This window comes from Choristoneura fumiferana, chromosome 14 (genome assembly GCF_025370935.1).
Source record: "Choristoneura fumiferana chromosome 14, NRCan_CFum_1, whole genome shotgun sequence".
Classification (NCBI taxonomy): Eukaryota; Metazoa; Arthropoda; class Insecta; order Lepidoptera; family Tortricidae; genus Choristoneura; species Choristoneura fumiferana.
The window spans coordinates 10,537,269-10,553,138 of NC_133485.1; the positions used below are offsets into that span (position 1 = coordinate 10,537,269).

Genomic DNA, 15,870 nt, shown 5'->3' on the forward strand with positions numbered 1-15,870 from the left:
ATACTCAAAAAAATATTTTTTTATAATTTTTCTTATAAATCAGTATTCTACTTAAAAAACATACACTTTTTTATTGCATGCTATTTCTGAGCTTTCAATAAATTAAGTTCAATGATTTAAAAAAATACGAAGAAAATTTTTTAATTGTCAGATTAGGCGAATCCCTCAGATAATCGTCAGATTATGAGCAGCAGTCTAGGCATGAGATGAACATATATATCTTAATCTGACGCGCTTGAGGATTTCAAAATGGCGAATTTTATGCACATTCTAATAATGGATAAACGACAATTGCGTCACATCCAAATCGTCAGATATTAATATAAGAGCCTTTTTTAGGATCTCTTAACATCCTTAGAAAATTGACGCGCTCGATTACATTTTTTTTTTTCATTTTCAACCCTTACGTACGACACCCCCATCATGGGAAACAATCAGATTAACATACGTCATTTTTAAAAATACGTAGGACATGGATGATATCAATATCTGACGCGCTCGGTAGTCCATGCAACAGTTTTTTTTAACATTTTTGAAACATAACAAATTTCCCACCGATGAAAAGGTAATATATATGAATATTTTTTTCTTCTTATGACTAAGCTCGCAACCAATAGGTCTCTATGACGCTCGAGTAAATCCCGATTTAATCGTGGGCTCCCCTACTATAAATGATGGAATTTATCTTATTCAGCGGCACAAAATTGAGAGAGAAGAGAGAGAGAATCCCAATAAAATTCCATGGGATAGGAGGGATTTTCTATACTAATTGACTTAGAGAACGCACAGCTAAGCCGCAGGAGTAAAAAAAATAGAGATTCCGTAACCTAAAATTGTACCATACCACATACTCTTCTGTCTGTCGTGTGCATTCAGATACTAGCAAAAGTACTACACTGTACATACAGTTGGTGCCCTAACATAATATCACTTTTCTTTGGCAACTGGTAGAAAAGTGAATACTAAGTTAGGGAACCACCGTACCTTCGCTAGTCTGCAAAATACTAAATTCAACAAACTTTAATCATAACATATGCATAACGTTTGCCCTTTTATCGCTATCCCGCGGAACTATGCAATTTTCGGGATAAATATTATCCTATGTACTACCTGTATACCGAATGTCATCTAAATCAGTTCAACGGTTTAGACGTGGAAAATGGTAACAATACTATTAGTGATATTTGTGTGGTCTTAATAGTCCATCCTTTTCTTTGACCTCCCTCTAATCATTCACTCTGAACTAACCCATCACAAACACCAACATCACTATTTTTAATTGAACTCCCATAGGGTAACCTGAGTACTTTTCGAGCTGTCCAAACATGATTCTCCTAAAATTTCGTGTGGCGAATAGTTACACACTTGACGCATTTGTTGCCACTCAATCCACTAACATTATTTGTTTATAGTAAATTTAATTTTGCAGTTAAGTTAATTTTAATTAATTTGGTTCTTAGGGTAAAATAAAGTGTTTTTTCTGGGGATCCTTACCCAAAGGGACCAACGGAACCCTATTATTGTCACTTCGCTGTCTGCCTGTCTGTCACAGGGTTGTATCTCGAGAAAAAAATAAAAGGATCCTATACTGCTGGCGGTTATCTCGCGCAAGGAATTGGGATAGCTTTACAAAGGGGTAATGCGGCCTGCGTTTTGTGGTCCACCCAGTGATGTCTCTCGAGGACGTGTTTGCCTTATAACTTATAAATAGGAAGGTTGTTTGTTTTATTTGACAGTGTAATAATTTTGTTTGTATTTTTCACTGTAAATGTTCTTAAATAAATTAAAAGTATCTTTATACTCTTTAGTCCTCCTCAAAATTAAAAAGAACTGTATTGTCAAGGTCATATATATGTATGTTACCAACACGACAAAAATATCGATACGCTTTTATGCCACTAAAGGTCCATATATATACGTATACCGTAAGGTCGGGGTACTTTGACCCATTGGAGGGCTACACTTTGGCCCATATGAAAGCAACATAAAAACGTGACCGATCAATTAACACCAACCACATGGCAAAGAGCCATATTCTCAAAGCAATAATAAAACCAGGACCGAGTTAATCCCAAGGGCCAAAGTTACCCCTTCAGGGCCAAAGTACCCCGACCTTACGGTATGTATTTGTCGCTAGGACGGTATTTGGACTTTACAGATGATTTTTAAAAGAGGGTTAAAAATCGCGGTGGGCGGGCTCGATTTTGCACTTACCCAGTTATTTTCTGTTATTTAGAGATTTTTTACTAGAGCCGCATCTTGGGATTGTTGTCTTATAGCGTCATCTACCCTATTTAAATATTCAAGTGTGAATGGATTTTTTATTCTTTAGAACAATCCAGAGCTCAGCTATCCTCAGTTACCGTTGTACAGTTGACCCCAAGCGGACTTGAATACAAATTCAATATCTCTGAGAGCAGGGGAAGACTACCTTTTTGACCTTGGGCAACTTATATTTTTTTAGTTTGGTCTTGTCAGTCCATCTGTCTGTTTGTCTGTCTATAGTGCCATAGTGGCGTGACGCCGTAACAACTCGATTCCTACTGAATTGTCAAAATTGTTTGATGACAAGTACGGCAAAGGTTGTGTTTACCAACTGCAATGTGAGGTGTCGCATTCAAAAACAAACATACTCATGCTTCTTTTACTGTCTAGGTTGCCTTACGAAAATATTATGAGAAAAATATATATTAGAAAATCATAAAAAACTTTTGAAGTTCTGAATAGGAGAATCAAAATTATTATAAATAAGTACTTTCTATAAAAATTGAAATAAGTACTTTAAACAATGCAGATCTTATAGTTTTTGAGATGTCCACGAAAAACTGCTCGATGTCCCAAGCAGAAACGTTCTTTGATTTTTGCGACTAAGCTATTGTTTATTGCTGTTTTTTGTTTTTGAAAGAATCATGCAGCTCCAAAGCTTGGATCTTCAGTTTGAGTTGTTTGAGTTCAGCGGAAAACTCAGAAAAAATATGATTGTCTTGTTTGAGACTAACAACTCTATGAAGATTTGAAGATCCACTTCTCAACAAGAATCAACATTCAACATCAATATCTGACTGCTGTCTCAAACTGATAGCCTAGTTGGTGAAACTGGCATTGTCAAATACTAGCATTAAATATTCGATGGAGTACATTAAAATCCACAAAGACAAGCGGTTGCGAACCTCTGTCTTAAAGTTTTCGGCCATTGTTAGAGCAGTGTCCACGGTGAATATTTTACGAAGTAGCTTTCCGAGGCAATATTAAAGTTCTGTAGGCAGTCAGGTAACGATGAAAATTAGGTTCCTGTTTAAATATTAAATTTAATAAAAACAGTGGGTCCGGCGCAGTGGCTTGTATCCGGAACCAGTTTGCTTACATTATTAACCGACTAGGAAAAGGAAAGGTTTAACTATATTTTTGTGATAATTTTCTTTCAAAAGGATATCGATGGCAAAAATCAACCTGTATTTCTTTAGATATCTTAGTATCCTTAACCTTAAATCTTGGTATACCCTCTCTTTGGGTAGTGCAGTGCTAACCTAATGTAAATTTTGATATAACCTGCGCAGTGCGGAACTATCGTATTTAACTTTGATGCATATTTATTTAAAGGAAATAAGTACAATGTGTTGAGGAAGTGTAGTAATTCCATTTGAAGTTCTGTGATGTTTTGTTTGGCATGGTGTGACGTCTGATATGGTGCGCGTCACCTCGTTCAAGTTAAGCTTAAACATGTAAACTATAGCTATCTGTGGGATCCTATAATTGGCTCGTGTTCCTATTCCTACTACATACCAGGTGGGCCCTGTAACAGAAGCAAAAAATTAAAGCACAGGTTCTGCTACTCAAATGCTCAAAAATTAAGACAATTTTATCATTATGTTTATTCCAAACAAGTTAAATGGTATTTTCAATGTACGGCATCCAATAGCCTAATGACATCGCCTGTCACGTAACAAAATGGCGGATTAAACTTTAAACTATGATAAAAATCATAGTACAAGTTATTTTCAAAAGTTGTAGAACTAAATTAGCTCAAGACGAATGAACGAAACGTGGTTTAATTTTTTGTTCCTGTTACAGGGCCCACATTGTACATTGTGTTTTTAAATCTTGGTTCTCCTTAAATAAATAAACAAATTATAAAAATATAAGATAAAATTGACTCATGGTTTTAATGGTTATTCATGAATATTTAATTTTATAGGTTTATAGTCCAACTATGGGCACAAGCCTCTTCTTAGAACCAGAAAAAAACATAGTGAGGAAACTGATTACATCTGCGAAGAAATTCAATGCTGTCTGAAAGTTCCCAATCTGCACTGAGCCCGCGTGGGACGACAGCTTCAATCGGTATTTTTTGATGCATTGTTACAAACTGTATCTAATACAGCGTAGAGTCAATGTATGGTATGTTAAAGCATTAATTAATATTGTTTCAGATGTCAATTTCTCGTTACTTTATAAGATAACATAAACCACCGCATGCTTAAAGTAAACATCACAGTTAACTTATAATAAAATTACATCAAACATCAACATACATGCTAAGGTCATTAAACACGACATGTTTGCTTTACCGATCGCTATTCCCCATTAGCTAATGTGAAAAGTTTTCTTTCTGACCAATAGACATTAACTAGGAAAACTGAATCCAACAATTTCATCGGTATTTTGCTGCTTCCGATCCAGTACAATACAATAAAAGGCTGAAGGCTATATCTGCTTGTATAGAAACTTGTAAACGAGATCGTATCGGGGAAACTACGAACCGCAGTAAATGTAGCACGAGCTTCCGCTTAAATATGTATATATTGGGTATCTTCTAATGACGGTTCCACGGAACATCGGAACTGGCTAGTATCATAAGATTTATAACTATCGAGCACTTATTATTTCAAAGGGGTCTATTTCGACTGGTCTTGTTAGTCATAATGTAACTATGAATATTTATAAAACAAACCTAACCTAACATAAGCTATAGAGTTCTGCAGGATGACCGGTTTCAGCGGAAAAAATTTTATAACTAACAAAAATGAAGAAACATTACATTGTGACTTATAAAATGATGGCAGACGAAAGGATCCCATTTCAAAGTTGTGTTCAAAAAACCACCAAAATCTATTTCAGATGCTTCTAGTTTTTAATCCCCGTCGCAGAAATATTGGTGTTGTAAGCTTAACGCCAATGTCTGTCTGTGGCATTGTAGCTCTTAAAGCGATGCTTATAGTTTCGCCATGTGTGTCTGTCTGTCTGTCCGTCCGCGGCTTTGCTCAGGGACTATCAATACTAGAAAGCTGTAATTTTGCACGAATATATATGTAAACTATGCCGACAAAATGGTACAATAAAAAATTAAAAAAAAAAATTTATAGAGTACACCTCCCATAGTCGTTAAATGAGGGTGATTTTTTTTCTCATCCAACCTTGCAGTGTGGGGTATTATTGGATAGGTATTTTAAAACCATTAGGGGGTTTCTAATACGATTTTTCGATTCAGTGATTTGTTTGCAAAATATTCAACTTTAAAGTGCAAATTTTCATTAATATCTAAACCGGTGGGTGGAAAAATTTGAAAAAATTCAGAATATCAAACTTACAAGGAAAACTATAACGGTTAAGTTTTCTTGAGAATTATTAGAGTTTAAGAGTAAATAGCAGCCTAAGGTATAAAATATACCTAAACTTGGAATATTCCGTGCGAAATACGAAAAATATTACTTAATTTTTTCGTAATGGCTACGGAACCCTATTTCGGGCGCGTCCGATACGCTCTTGGTCGGTTTTTACTTCAAAGCGGTGCCCTTGCGGTGGTTTTTAGCTATGTTTCATTAAAATCGTTTTTGAGACATAAACTTTGAAATGAAAGTGTCCGGAGTTTTTCGACTTGTCTATGTTGGTTAGGTTAGGTAAAAATTTCGTGGTATTTTCGAAAGTATTTCAAGGAGGTTAATTAAGGCGTCAAGCAATAAGTTTATCGCATTCGCTTGTTCGCGTAAGACTAAAAATCAGGTAAAAGCAGTACCTAAAAGTATAGGCAAAAATAATAAAAAATTAAGATTACTCATTACCCAACTTGGTTGCCACTATTTTTTCTTTGCCGCCAGCAAACAAGCTGCAATATGAACGATCCATCATAATGTAATCACCTTTCAGAAATACTCGTGTACAATGTTGTCGTGTAAACTAGAGCTCGCGTCGGGTGTTTGACAGGTTAATTAAATTGCCTTCGCCATCGAAACAGCATAACTCTGTTCCCATAACACCTCTAGATTATGAATAAGCCGCGAAACAACACGAGAAGAGAAGTCGTCCGTCCACATTTTTAAATAAATTAGATGTTTACCGTCAAACCACCATAACCTGAGACCGTATTGTCTAACGCCTGGGCCGTACTACGAAGTGCAAAATTCGAACTTAGTATCTCGCCGTCCCGCTGACGCATATATTATTTAATACGAGAGTGAGAGGGACGGTACGATACGAACTTCGAATTTCATAGAAGCCTCTCTGCACGCTCCCGACCGCCTTAACCATCTCTTTCTACCTCCATCCTACATCGCATGGCTGCAGAAAGTGATAAGAGAGTGTAATTTTGTAATTTCGAGTGCGCTAGACAATATAGCCTTTGCTTAACATTTAGACTAGCAATCGCTCTAACACTGAACATATCTAAACCAAAACATCTCTACGGGGTGCTGCTTAACTACTATGATAAACCCGGCCTGTGTCCACCGCAGTCCATTGCAGGAAGCGTCGTCGATGTGTCAGTAGCATTTTTGACAAGTGTGATACAGTCGTGCAAAGTCGTCTTCAGACCTTTGGTTACGGGTAATGTTTGTAGTATTTGTTAGTAAAGCATGGGTGCAACGTGTTAGCTTCGGGTAAGGTGACATTTGACATCCATATTACGTATGTATCTGTTACCTGCGTCCGCGACAAAGTGGGTGTCGTTACCGCGTATGCGGGCGCATAAAACGTGCCATTTATTTTATAGAAGTTACTCTGTAAAAGAAGAAATTTGATCTGTATCTACTTTTGTGGTTTTTCGTAGGTCCAGATTCTGTTTCTTTGGGCATTCGGCATTCTGCTAGTCGATGAGTTCATTCCGTTATCGACTCATAAAAACGCTGTCGCGTACGCCCTAATTTTAATGGTCGAATAGTCGAAAAAAAATGCGCCACGCTTCGCGGTTCTTATGAGTACGGTGTTTAAAGAATGGACCCAGCAACCGAATTTAAACTTGATTAGACACACTTGGTTACACACTTTGTGTATGTGATTGGGTTATAATGGTCCATAGTTAGGTATGCTGGGGAATAATAATGTTAATGAAAAATTACCTCTTGATAGAAAACCCGTTTGGAGTTGTAAGTGAGATTGTACTGTTGGTCGGCGACCATTAGCAGGATGGTGAATGGCAGGAGAAACGCTGCTGCGGCTAAGAAGGCGACACACCTTCCTAATCGCATCATGCTCATATTTCTTCTTCCCATTCTGACTACTTCACGCAACTGATCATAACACCTGCTTCGTGATACTTCATTCGCGAAGCTTTAGTAGTATTGTCCTCAAAGATGCATCTGCTTGGACCTGCAAAAAAAGGAGATTGGTATTAATTTGTTAATAAAGTATCCAATTGACGTTATTATATGGTTTGTCACATATTTTCTGAGAGCAGAAGGTCAGTAGTGCGGCGGATGTGGATAAAGAGGAACCAATTTACTTGATTATTGGGTTATTACTGGGTTTGAACAGTCGTTGCTCTTCATTAAATAATTATTAGGTAATATACTTTTGATACACCTGAGTTGTATTATAAAGTTATTTTTCTAAATATATTGTTAAAAAATAAATAGATTATAAACAAAATCATTATTTATAAAATAATTTGTACACGAATAGCAAACACTTGTACACGTCAGACAAACGTCAGATAATGTTGAATGAAAAGTTGAATATGACAGAAATGTCAGTGTTATGTGTTATTGCTGCTATAGGAATATATAACCTTTTTGCCATTAAAAGAAAACTTTTTACAGAAAATAAAATGTCTTAATTTTCGTCTAAAAACGCGGCGAGAAATTCAAGATCTTGATGAACTTATGCACGGGGCGGTTTATTTTATTTACATTACATATTAAGAGAAGTTTCCCTGCCGGCCGCGCGGTCGCGTTAGGTATTCGTTTGGGATATTGCTGTCTTTATCGCTCGTGACATAAGCGCTCGCAACCGTCCCCCCCATGCCTTCTGCAACGACGTCCGTAATTTATATCGAGATAGCTGTAGGCTTTTCAAGATTTGGGCGGTTGAATTTTGGGTTTCGTTGTCCTCATATTATACGAAAAGTATAGCACAAAAATCAATGATATTTTTCACAATCAAGATATTCATTATATTTTCTATGCCTGTGGTTTTTTCGATTTTTGTAAAAATGCTTAAATAGTCTGTAATTCTCGTGCAAAGTTGACATCTTTTTTTTGTCGACTTTTGAGCTCCTGTAATTCTGATATTACACATTTATATGAAAAATCAGAAAAATCACAGGCATAGATAATTACGTCTAGTCTATACTTACAAAATTTCATCTATTTCTGTTGCCTAGTTTTCAAATGAGACCGGGACTACGTTTGTGTGGAGAATGGAACGAAGAGACTTCTCTTAAATTATTATCAATCGTTTTCTATTACTAGTACTTTTATATCAAAATAGGAAATACATAAAAACCAAGAGCAAAAGATAAAAACAGCGACCACGGCATTTGGAAGATAACGTTTGTTAATTTTTTTGCCATGTTCATTATCATAAAGATCTTTTAATAGATCTATTATAATAGTGGCCTGATTTACTTGAAGTTTGATGCATGTTTAAAAACCCAGATGATAATGCAATTATTAACTATCAACGACGAAAATAATCTTGAAGGGAAATTATTTTTCAGTATACAATATTTTATTCTAATTTATGTTTTAGGTTTTTTTCACGGATATTAGAAGAGTATAGTTTATATGAATAAGACAATATTTCGTTCACGCTGATCTAAAATGGCCTTGTTTATGTAGGAGTGTATGTATAAAAGTGTACCTAAGTCAAAAATCCATTGATTTTCCCTTTCGCTTTTCCCACCGGGTCCCTACTTTAGAAGCTCTTAGTAAACATTGCATCACTACATTCTCTAACGACTCAGGAACTCGTCTGTCCAAGGCTATCGCGGCCGGATTTGGTCAAGCAATGACTCGGTGACCCATACTTTTGCCACAGTAAAAATCAGTATAGTATCTGCGCCTGACTATGAACTATGAAGCTTGAGGTCCCGGGTTCGACCCCAGGTCGGGGCAGATTATTTGCATGAAAAATACAAATGTTTTTCTTGAGTAATATGTATTTAAGTATGTTTATCCGTTGCCTAGTACCCATAACACAAGCTTTGCTTTACTTTGGGACTGGGTCACAAATCAAAATGAAAATGCATGCGCGCACTCATTCACCGCGTTTCCTGTGAGAGCGGGTGAAACCATGGTAGAGAGGCCGTTATTTGTAGATCAGGTACGTGCCTATCAAATTACCTACATGAAGATTAAATAAGTTTTGGTTAAACATATAATTTTTAATTCAAGCTTTTTGCTTACTGTACTTTTGGGTAGCTGTGCTTGTATCATCATCCATATTACATGTTCGTAAATGTTTCAAGTTGATGCTATATATTAACCGCGAAGAGTTCCGTCCAGCGGGGACGATCCTGGCCTGGCCTCTGGAATTTTACTACCAGATAATTGTATTGTCACAAGACGCACACAAATATGCCAAATTTCAAGCTAGTGGGGTAGGTACCTATCAAAAAGTGGTAAAATAAATTTGCAAATTTTGAAAACACAACTCACAAACTTACATGCTTAGTACATACCTACGACCACGATGCGAGATAAATTAAAGCTTGTAAATTAATGGACATAATACATTTTTTTTATTTGATATAGGTAATGCAATTTTCTCACCCGACCTAAACTTAACTAATCAGTAGATTATTCGATCAAAAATTTTCGTCAAATTATTACACTTTCGCCGAAAACAGTATCATATTATTTTTTAATTTGATGTAGGTATATTGATCTTTTGACACATTCACCCCGTGTTTTTCGATTATGTACTGAGTGCTTACTGAGTGTATACTATGGCCTGATGAACACTAAGCAAAAGCAGTAGGTACCGAACTAGACCGTTATCAGGAGAGCATGCTCATTAAAAATATATTATTACTTGGTACTACAAAGTACGTATTACATATGTAAGTGTGAAATATAAGTCCAAAAAACTTGATATCATATCACCATCATCAGCCGTAAGCCGTCCACTCTGAACAAAGGCCTCCCCTTAGAATGCCACAATAAAAGACAACTCGCCATTTGCATCCACTGGTTGCCCGTAACTCTCACGATGTTGCTTATCTAGTGGGAACTTGATGTAGGCAATTCCTTATTTTTTTCTTAGGATTTAACTATGAACTAAAGATGTTTTTGTATATTTGAAAATAAATTGGTTTAATTTCTTTGTCAATGATGATTAATTAAATATCATAAAATTAGTCTACACTAGCATTTACCTGCGGCTTCGCTCGACGCAGACTGGTAAAAAATATTTTCATGATTTTTTGTAGTCGGTTCAATTTTTTGTTATAATTTTTTTTCACGCTTTTTGATGTCGATCTAAAATACAATAGTTTAATGTCAACTGCTTTTTACCTTTTACGAAAGATTGATTTTCCGATGCAGAGACGTTCATTATTGAGGAGTTCTGGTGCTTCACCACCTGTTGCATTTCACCATATGCATTACGATGAGCATGAATTGCTTAGCAACTGTGTTAAAGTAATTGAAATTCAACCAGTGAAGTACTTGTTATTGAGTGGTAGCTCCGTTGGTCAAATATGATCTTCATTATCAGTTCCACTTTACCAAATGATGATTTTCAAGAGCAAATGCACGAGTTACTGCTAAATGGGCCAATCAACTATTTTACCCACACTTTGGGCGACTCCTGCGTTACCAAAATCGTCACTGGCGTTACCAAAAAATCGTATTTCCAACAATATATTTCACGGTTTAATAGGTTGAACTTACGTAGGATGGCATATATTGATGTACACCATCTATTAAATTACAGAAAAAACATGTTTACTTAAAAATAAAACATGTTTACGTAAAAATCTGCAATTGTTTGAAAAATGTCGCGGACAGATTAGTGTGGGTAAAAAAGTTGATTGGCCCAAATATATCCATATTACCATATAGGTGTCCCTACAATATTTGAAGAGTTCCCTCGACTTCCTTAGGATCCAACGATCAGATCCTGATTTGGTGCTTATGGGACCTTGTAGGCATTACTAAACAAACGAAAAAAAAAACAAATCGGTTCATAAATGACGGAGTTCTGAGATAACAAACATAAAAATACAACCGAATTGATAACCTCCTCCTTTCTTTGAAGTCGGGTAAAAAACATGCAAGCGATAAAGCTTGCCGAACCGGAAGTATGCCAACATACTCACACGTTTATCTGGCCCTTTAGGCTGCGTTTCCACTAATGTGCCAAGAGGTTTTTTTTTATTCTACTGGATAGCAAACGAGCAAGTGGGTCTCCTGATGGTAAGAGATCACCACCGCCCATAGACACTTGCACCACCAGGGGGATTGCAGATGCGTTGCCAACCTAGAGGCCTAAGATGGGATACCTAAAGTGCCAGTAATTTCACCGGCTGTCTTACTCTCCACGCCGAAACACAACAGCGCAAGCACTACTGCTTCACGGTAGGATTAGCGAGCAAGATGGTGGTAGCAATCCGGGTGGACCTTGCACAAGGTCCAAAGTGGTGCGAGGAATCAGTTTGCCAAGAACCAATAGAAACACTTCATTTACCTATCCTTACTCTGCTGAGCTGTTTCCACTAGAAATGTGCTGAGCGAGGATAGCTAAATGAAGCGTTGCTATTGGTTCATAGTAAAACTTTTCGCAACGCATCCTCGCACATCTACGGTGGGAATGCAGCTTATTATTATTATTATTAGACTTTTTTCAATGTCATTAACGGGAGCACTACACTCGACACAAACCCGTATTGATTAATGGATAGTTGCCAAATATAAATTACTGGGGAAAGCTTCAGATGGATAACACGATGGAAGGACAATTCGCAAGAATTTTGATCATCCTATTAGATGCAGCATCGGTATTGTCTTTAGTTTTCACAAGAAATTAACCCTGAGCATCCGGTATTAGGACTATCATAAGGTCTATATATGGACGACGAAAATGTGTGTACACCGGAAAGGGTAGGGTTACTTAGTAAAACCATATTCTGTACTTCTAAAGAAGCGGCCACACCGCTGCTTAATAAACGGTGACGGTACGGAATCGCAGTAAAGGTGCGACCAAACCGCTGCTTAAAAACGGTGACGGCACGGAATCGCAGTGACGCATCGTATGCGCACCGTTATTTTTGCATGCTTTCCACACCGCTGCTTAAAATACGGAATCGCAGTGACGTGCCGTAAACGTCAGGACTTTACCGTACAAAAGTTGTGGAAAGCATGAAAAAAAAACGGTGCGCATACGATGCGTCACTGCGATTCTGTACCGTCACCGTTTTTTAAGCAGAGGTATGGCCGCTCCTTAAATCTGTATCTGTAACCTGAATTCTCACCACAGATTCCCACAAACAATAAATGTTTGATTGATGACTTCGTAGACTGCTAACGAACTTTTTCGACTTCTAGTTACGAGTATATAACTGAAGAGGCGATTTCTAAGCCTGGTTATGTTGCTGTCAAATATTCCAATCTCCCACATTTGCGGGAGCCCCATTCCAATGTTTATCCTCCTACAAAGGAAGCCTCTAACGGCTCTAACCACAAATTACTATCAATTCGCTTGTTTGTACGAAACTTTGTTTTTCTTGCCATTATCGGCTGATTATGTGTAAGTAAGGTTTCAGCTGCTGCAGGCATAGTGTAATCTAGTATGTGATCAATAAATAACGACTCTGACTTTGCGCTCTCACGAGCAAGTGCCCTACGAATGAATGATCCCTCACAGTCACTTTTAAATTATACTTAAGTACACCTAGTAATTAGGTTTTATTTTTATTTGACGTAAGTATTTTAAGTTTAGGATAGTTTTATTTAATTTCATGCTTATTCTTAATTTTCTATTAAATGTTTAAGTAGGTACCTATACATGTAGTGACTCACGTTGCACTTGAAAATACGCCTAGCGGATATTTAGAAAATGACTGCTATACTAAAATTGGACTCGGCTGGTGGCTAGAGGTGGACTCACCTAGCAACTTCGTAAGCGGCCAGGGATGACTAAGCGGACCTGAGGCCTTATTGTCTAACGCACTCAGATTCACATTCGTTTGCACCATTTCTTTCTGTCACGCCATATTTAATGTGGGTAGAAAGAGATGGTGATTGTGAGCGCCATAACGTTACGGCCACAAGTAGGATACGGCGGGCCGATAAGGACACGTATAGCTTGACATTGTGCCAAACCGGGAGTTGTGGAGGTCATAAGGGGAGGCTTTTGCTTAGCCATGAGCCACAATATTAAGCGGATAAAAATAAGATCCCGACCGCACGTTTGTGCGAATTGAAATTCGGCGCGATGTGTGTAGATTACGTTCTGGTTTATACTGTGCTTAGGATGAATTTTCTGTCCCTCTCGATCACGATCTTCAAGTCTGGGCATGACTTCGCAATTCGCGGAAACCTCTTACTTACCTAAATATAACTTTATTCAATTTAGGCTATTGTTAAAAACAAACATAATAAAACATAATTAAACTATAGATAGAAAATTTGGCCTAAATCGCCGTCAATGGGTAAGGTGCCCAGAAGGCTGGCCGTATTTCCTCGTTGTATAGCGATACTTATACGCTGTGCGAAGTAGTGGCCAGCCCTCTGGTCGCCCGAGGCCTCTATTAGGCGCGTCGACAAATCTTTATACAGCCGACGCGCACTTATATATATAACTTAATTCAATATGCCGTTTTCTAACTGAAATATTGAAGAAGGCTCCTATGACCACAGAGGAATTAACCAACAGATGGGTATACGGGCTATCATTTCTGAAACTCATTAGTCTTTTGTCAGTTCAACCGTGGTCGAACCCATGAAGAAAACGTAATATATAAAACTTCAAACTAATTTTATTAGGTATTTATGTCATATAACTTAGATCTACTAGGTGTTTTTTTAATGGGTTTTTTAATGGGATGGCAAAATCAAGCCCGCGGTGGCCTAGTGGTTAGACCTAAAGGCCTCTCAATCTTAGGACGTTGGTTCAAACCTGGATTCATATTTTTCTGAATTTTTCGGTAGTAACAATTCTAATTTTATCCAGAGCTCTTCATTGAAGGAAAACATCGCGAGGAAACCGGAATAAACCTGCAAAGCAATTCTTGGTATAATGTGAAATTTGCATTCCGCACTCGGTCCTCGGGGGACTAAAGCCGGATTGGGATACCTGATTCCTCTCCACCTGAGAGGAGGCATATACCTACCAGTTGGACTTACGTAGGTGGGGAAAGAGTTAATTACATACATATTTAAAAGACACCATTGCACGATTATTTTAAGCGAAATACATAACTTTAACACATTTCTTTAAAAATATTTACGAACAACATTCATATTTCACGATGATCCTCCTAAATCTGCGCCAATGGCCGGCGAACAACAACACTGCTGTAAATACCATCTAAAATTAACTTTTAAATATCGAAAGATCGGTGTTATCAGTAATTTATTTTTTATCCTACATAATGGCAATTCCCAGTAAGGGGCCATCCACAAATCATGTCACGCCAATTTTTTAAATTAAACCCCTTCTTGTGTTAAAATTTTCGGTATCATCAGAGGATTAATATCAGTCGTAGGACGTCCACTGTTGGACATAGGCCTCCAACATAGACCTCAAGTTGCTTCTGACTTGTTGACTGTGAGCTTTAACCAGGTCATCCGCCCAAAAATGTTGGTACTTAAGTATGAACTTGCATTTAGATAATCTCATGCATGTATTCACCATTCTGACTCTAATCAAGTTGCCGTGTTATTTCCTTAAAACGATATTTACCTTTTTTATATTCTTTTTATCCTGAGCCCGACCAATGTCGATGCATTGATAAAGTTCAGTCAACAAAAAGCTGCACTAAAAACAAATACTCAAACAAAACATTGCTTTACTCGACAATGGACCACTGCGTAGGTATGTGTATGCGCTAAATAGCCTTAAGCCTTAAGCCTGCGTTATTACATCCCTAATTAGAGAAAAGAAGATCTTAATTTCTACACATAAAACTGTAATTATAAATTTTATCGTGTAACAAGTGGAGATGTCGTGTACTGTGCCGCAACACATGCTGGGTGGAGATCCTTTTTCGATGACAATTAATTCACTACCATTACGATGTATGAATAAATAAATATTAAGTAGGTGTTTTATCATTGTTTTCTCATGTTTGGTGGTATTGGGGACGTCTTATTTTTCTGGTTTTTCTATGCATCTATATTTCAGTTTGTATTTTCGATATGGGTTTTACGGGATGACCGTAAAAGTAACAAAAAAAATTGGAATTGAAATAAAAAATACAAAAAGATTCCAAAAAACCAATCGTAATTAAAACAGTTTTAATGAACTAAAATAATTTCCTTGCTCACCCGCGACCTTATGATAGCTAAGCTTATGCAAAATATGCGTGTTCATGCAGTTCCTCCACCTCCACACTGTAAGAACACACACAAATCACACAAACCCATCTATCACCACCACCACACTACACTGACGCGTTTCGAACTCAACCAGAGCTCATCTTCAGAGTGACACAAC

General features: G+C 37.3%; 1 protein-coding gene across 4 annotated transcripts in view; it reads right to left on the reverse strand.

Annotated features, from left to right (window-relative positions):
- LOC141435107 (carbohydrate sulfotransferase 11) overlaps positions 1–15,870 on the reverse strand; it is a 113,042-nt gene that overhangs the window by 68,183 nt on the left and 28,989 nt on the right. Inside the window, exons 1-3 of one of the 4 annotated variants that reach the window (XM_074097673.1) lie at positions 7,795–7,884; positions 7,332–7,581; positions 6,916–6,993 (exon numbers count right to left, since the gene is read on the reverse strand). In XM_074097673.1, coding sequence (XP_073953774.1) covers positions 6,916–6,993; positions 7,332–7,484 — 231 coding nt within the window. In that variant the 5' untranslated portion in view covers positions 7,485–7,581; positions 7,795–7,884. The other 3 variants (XM_074097672.1, XM_074097671.1, XM_074097674.1) reach the window with 3 other exon arrangements.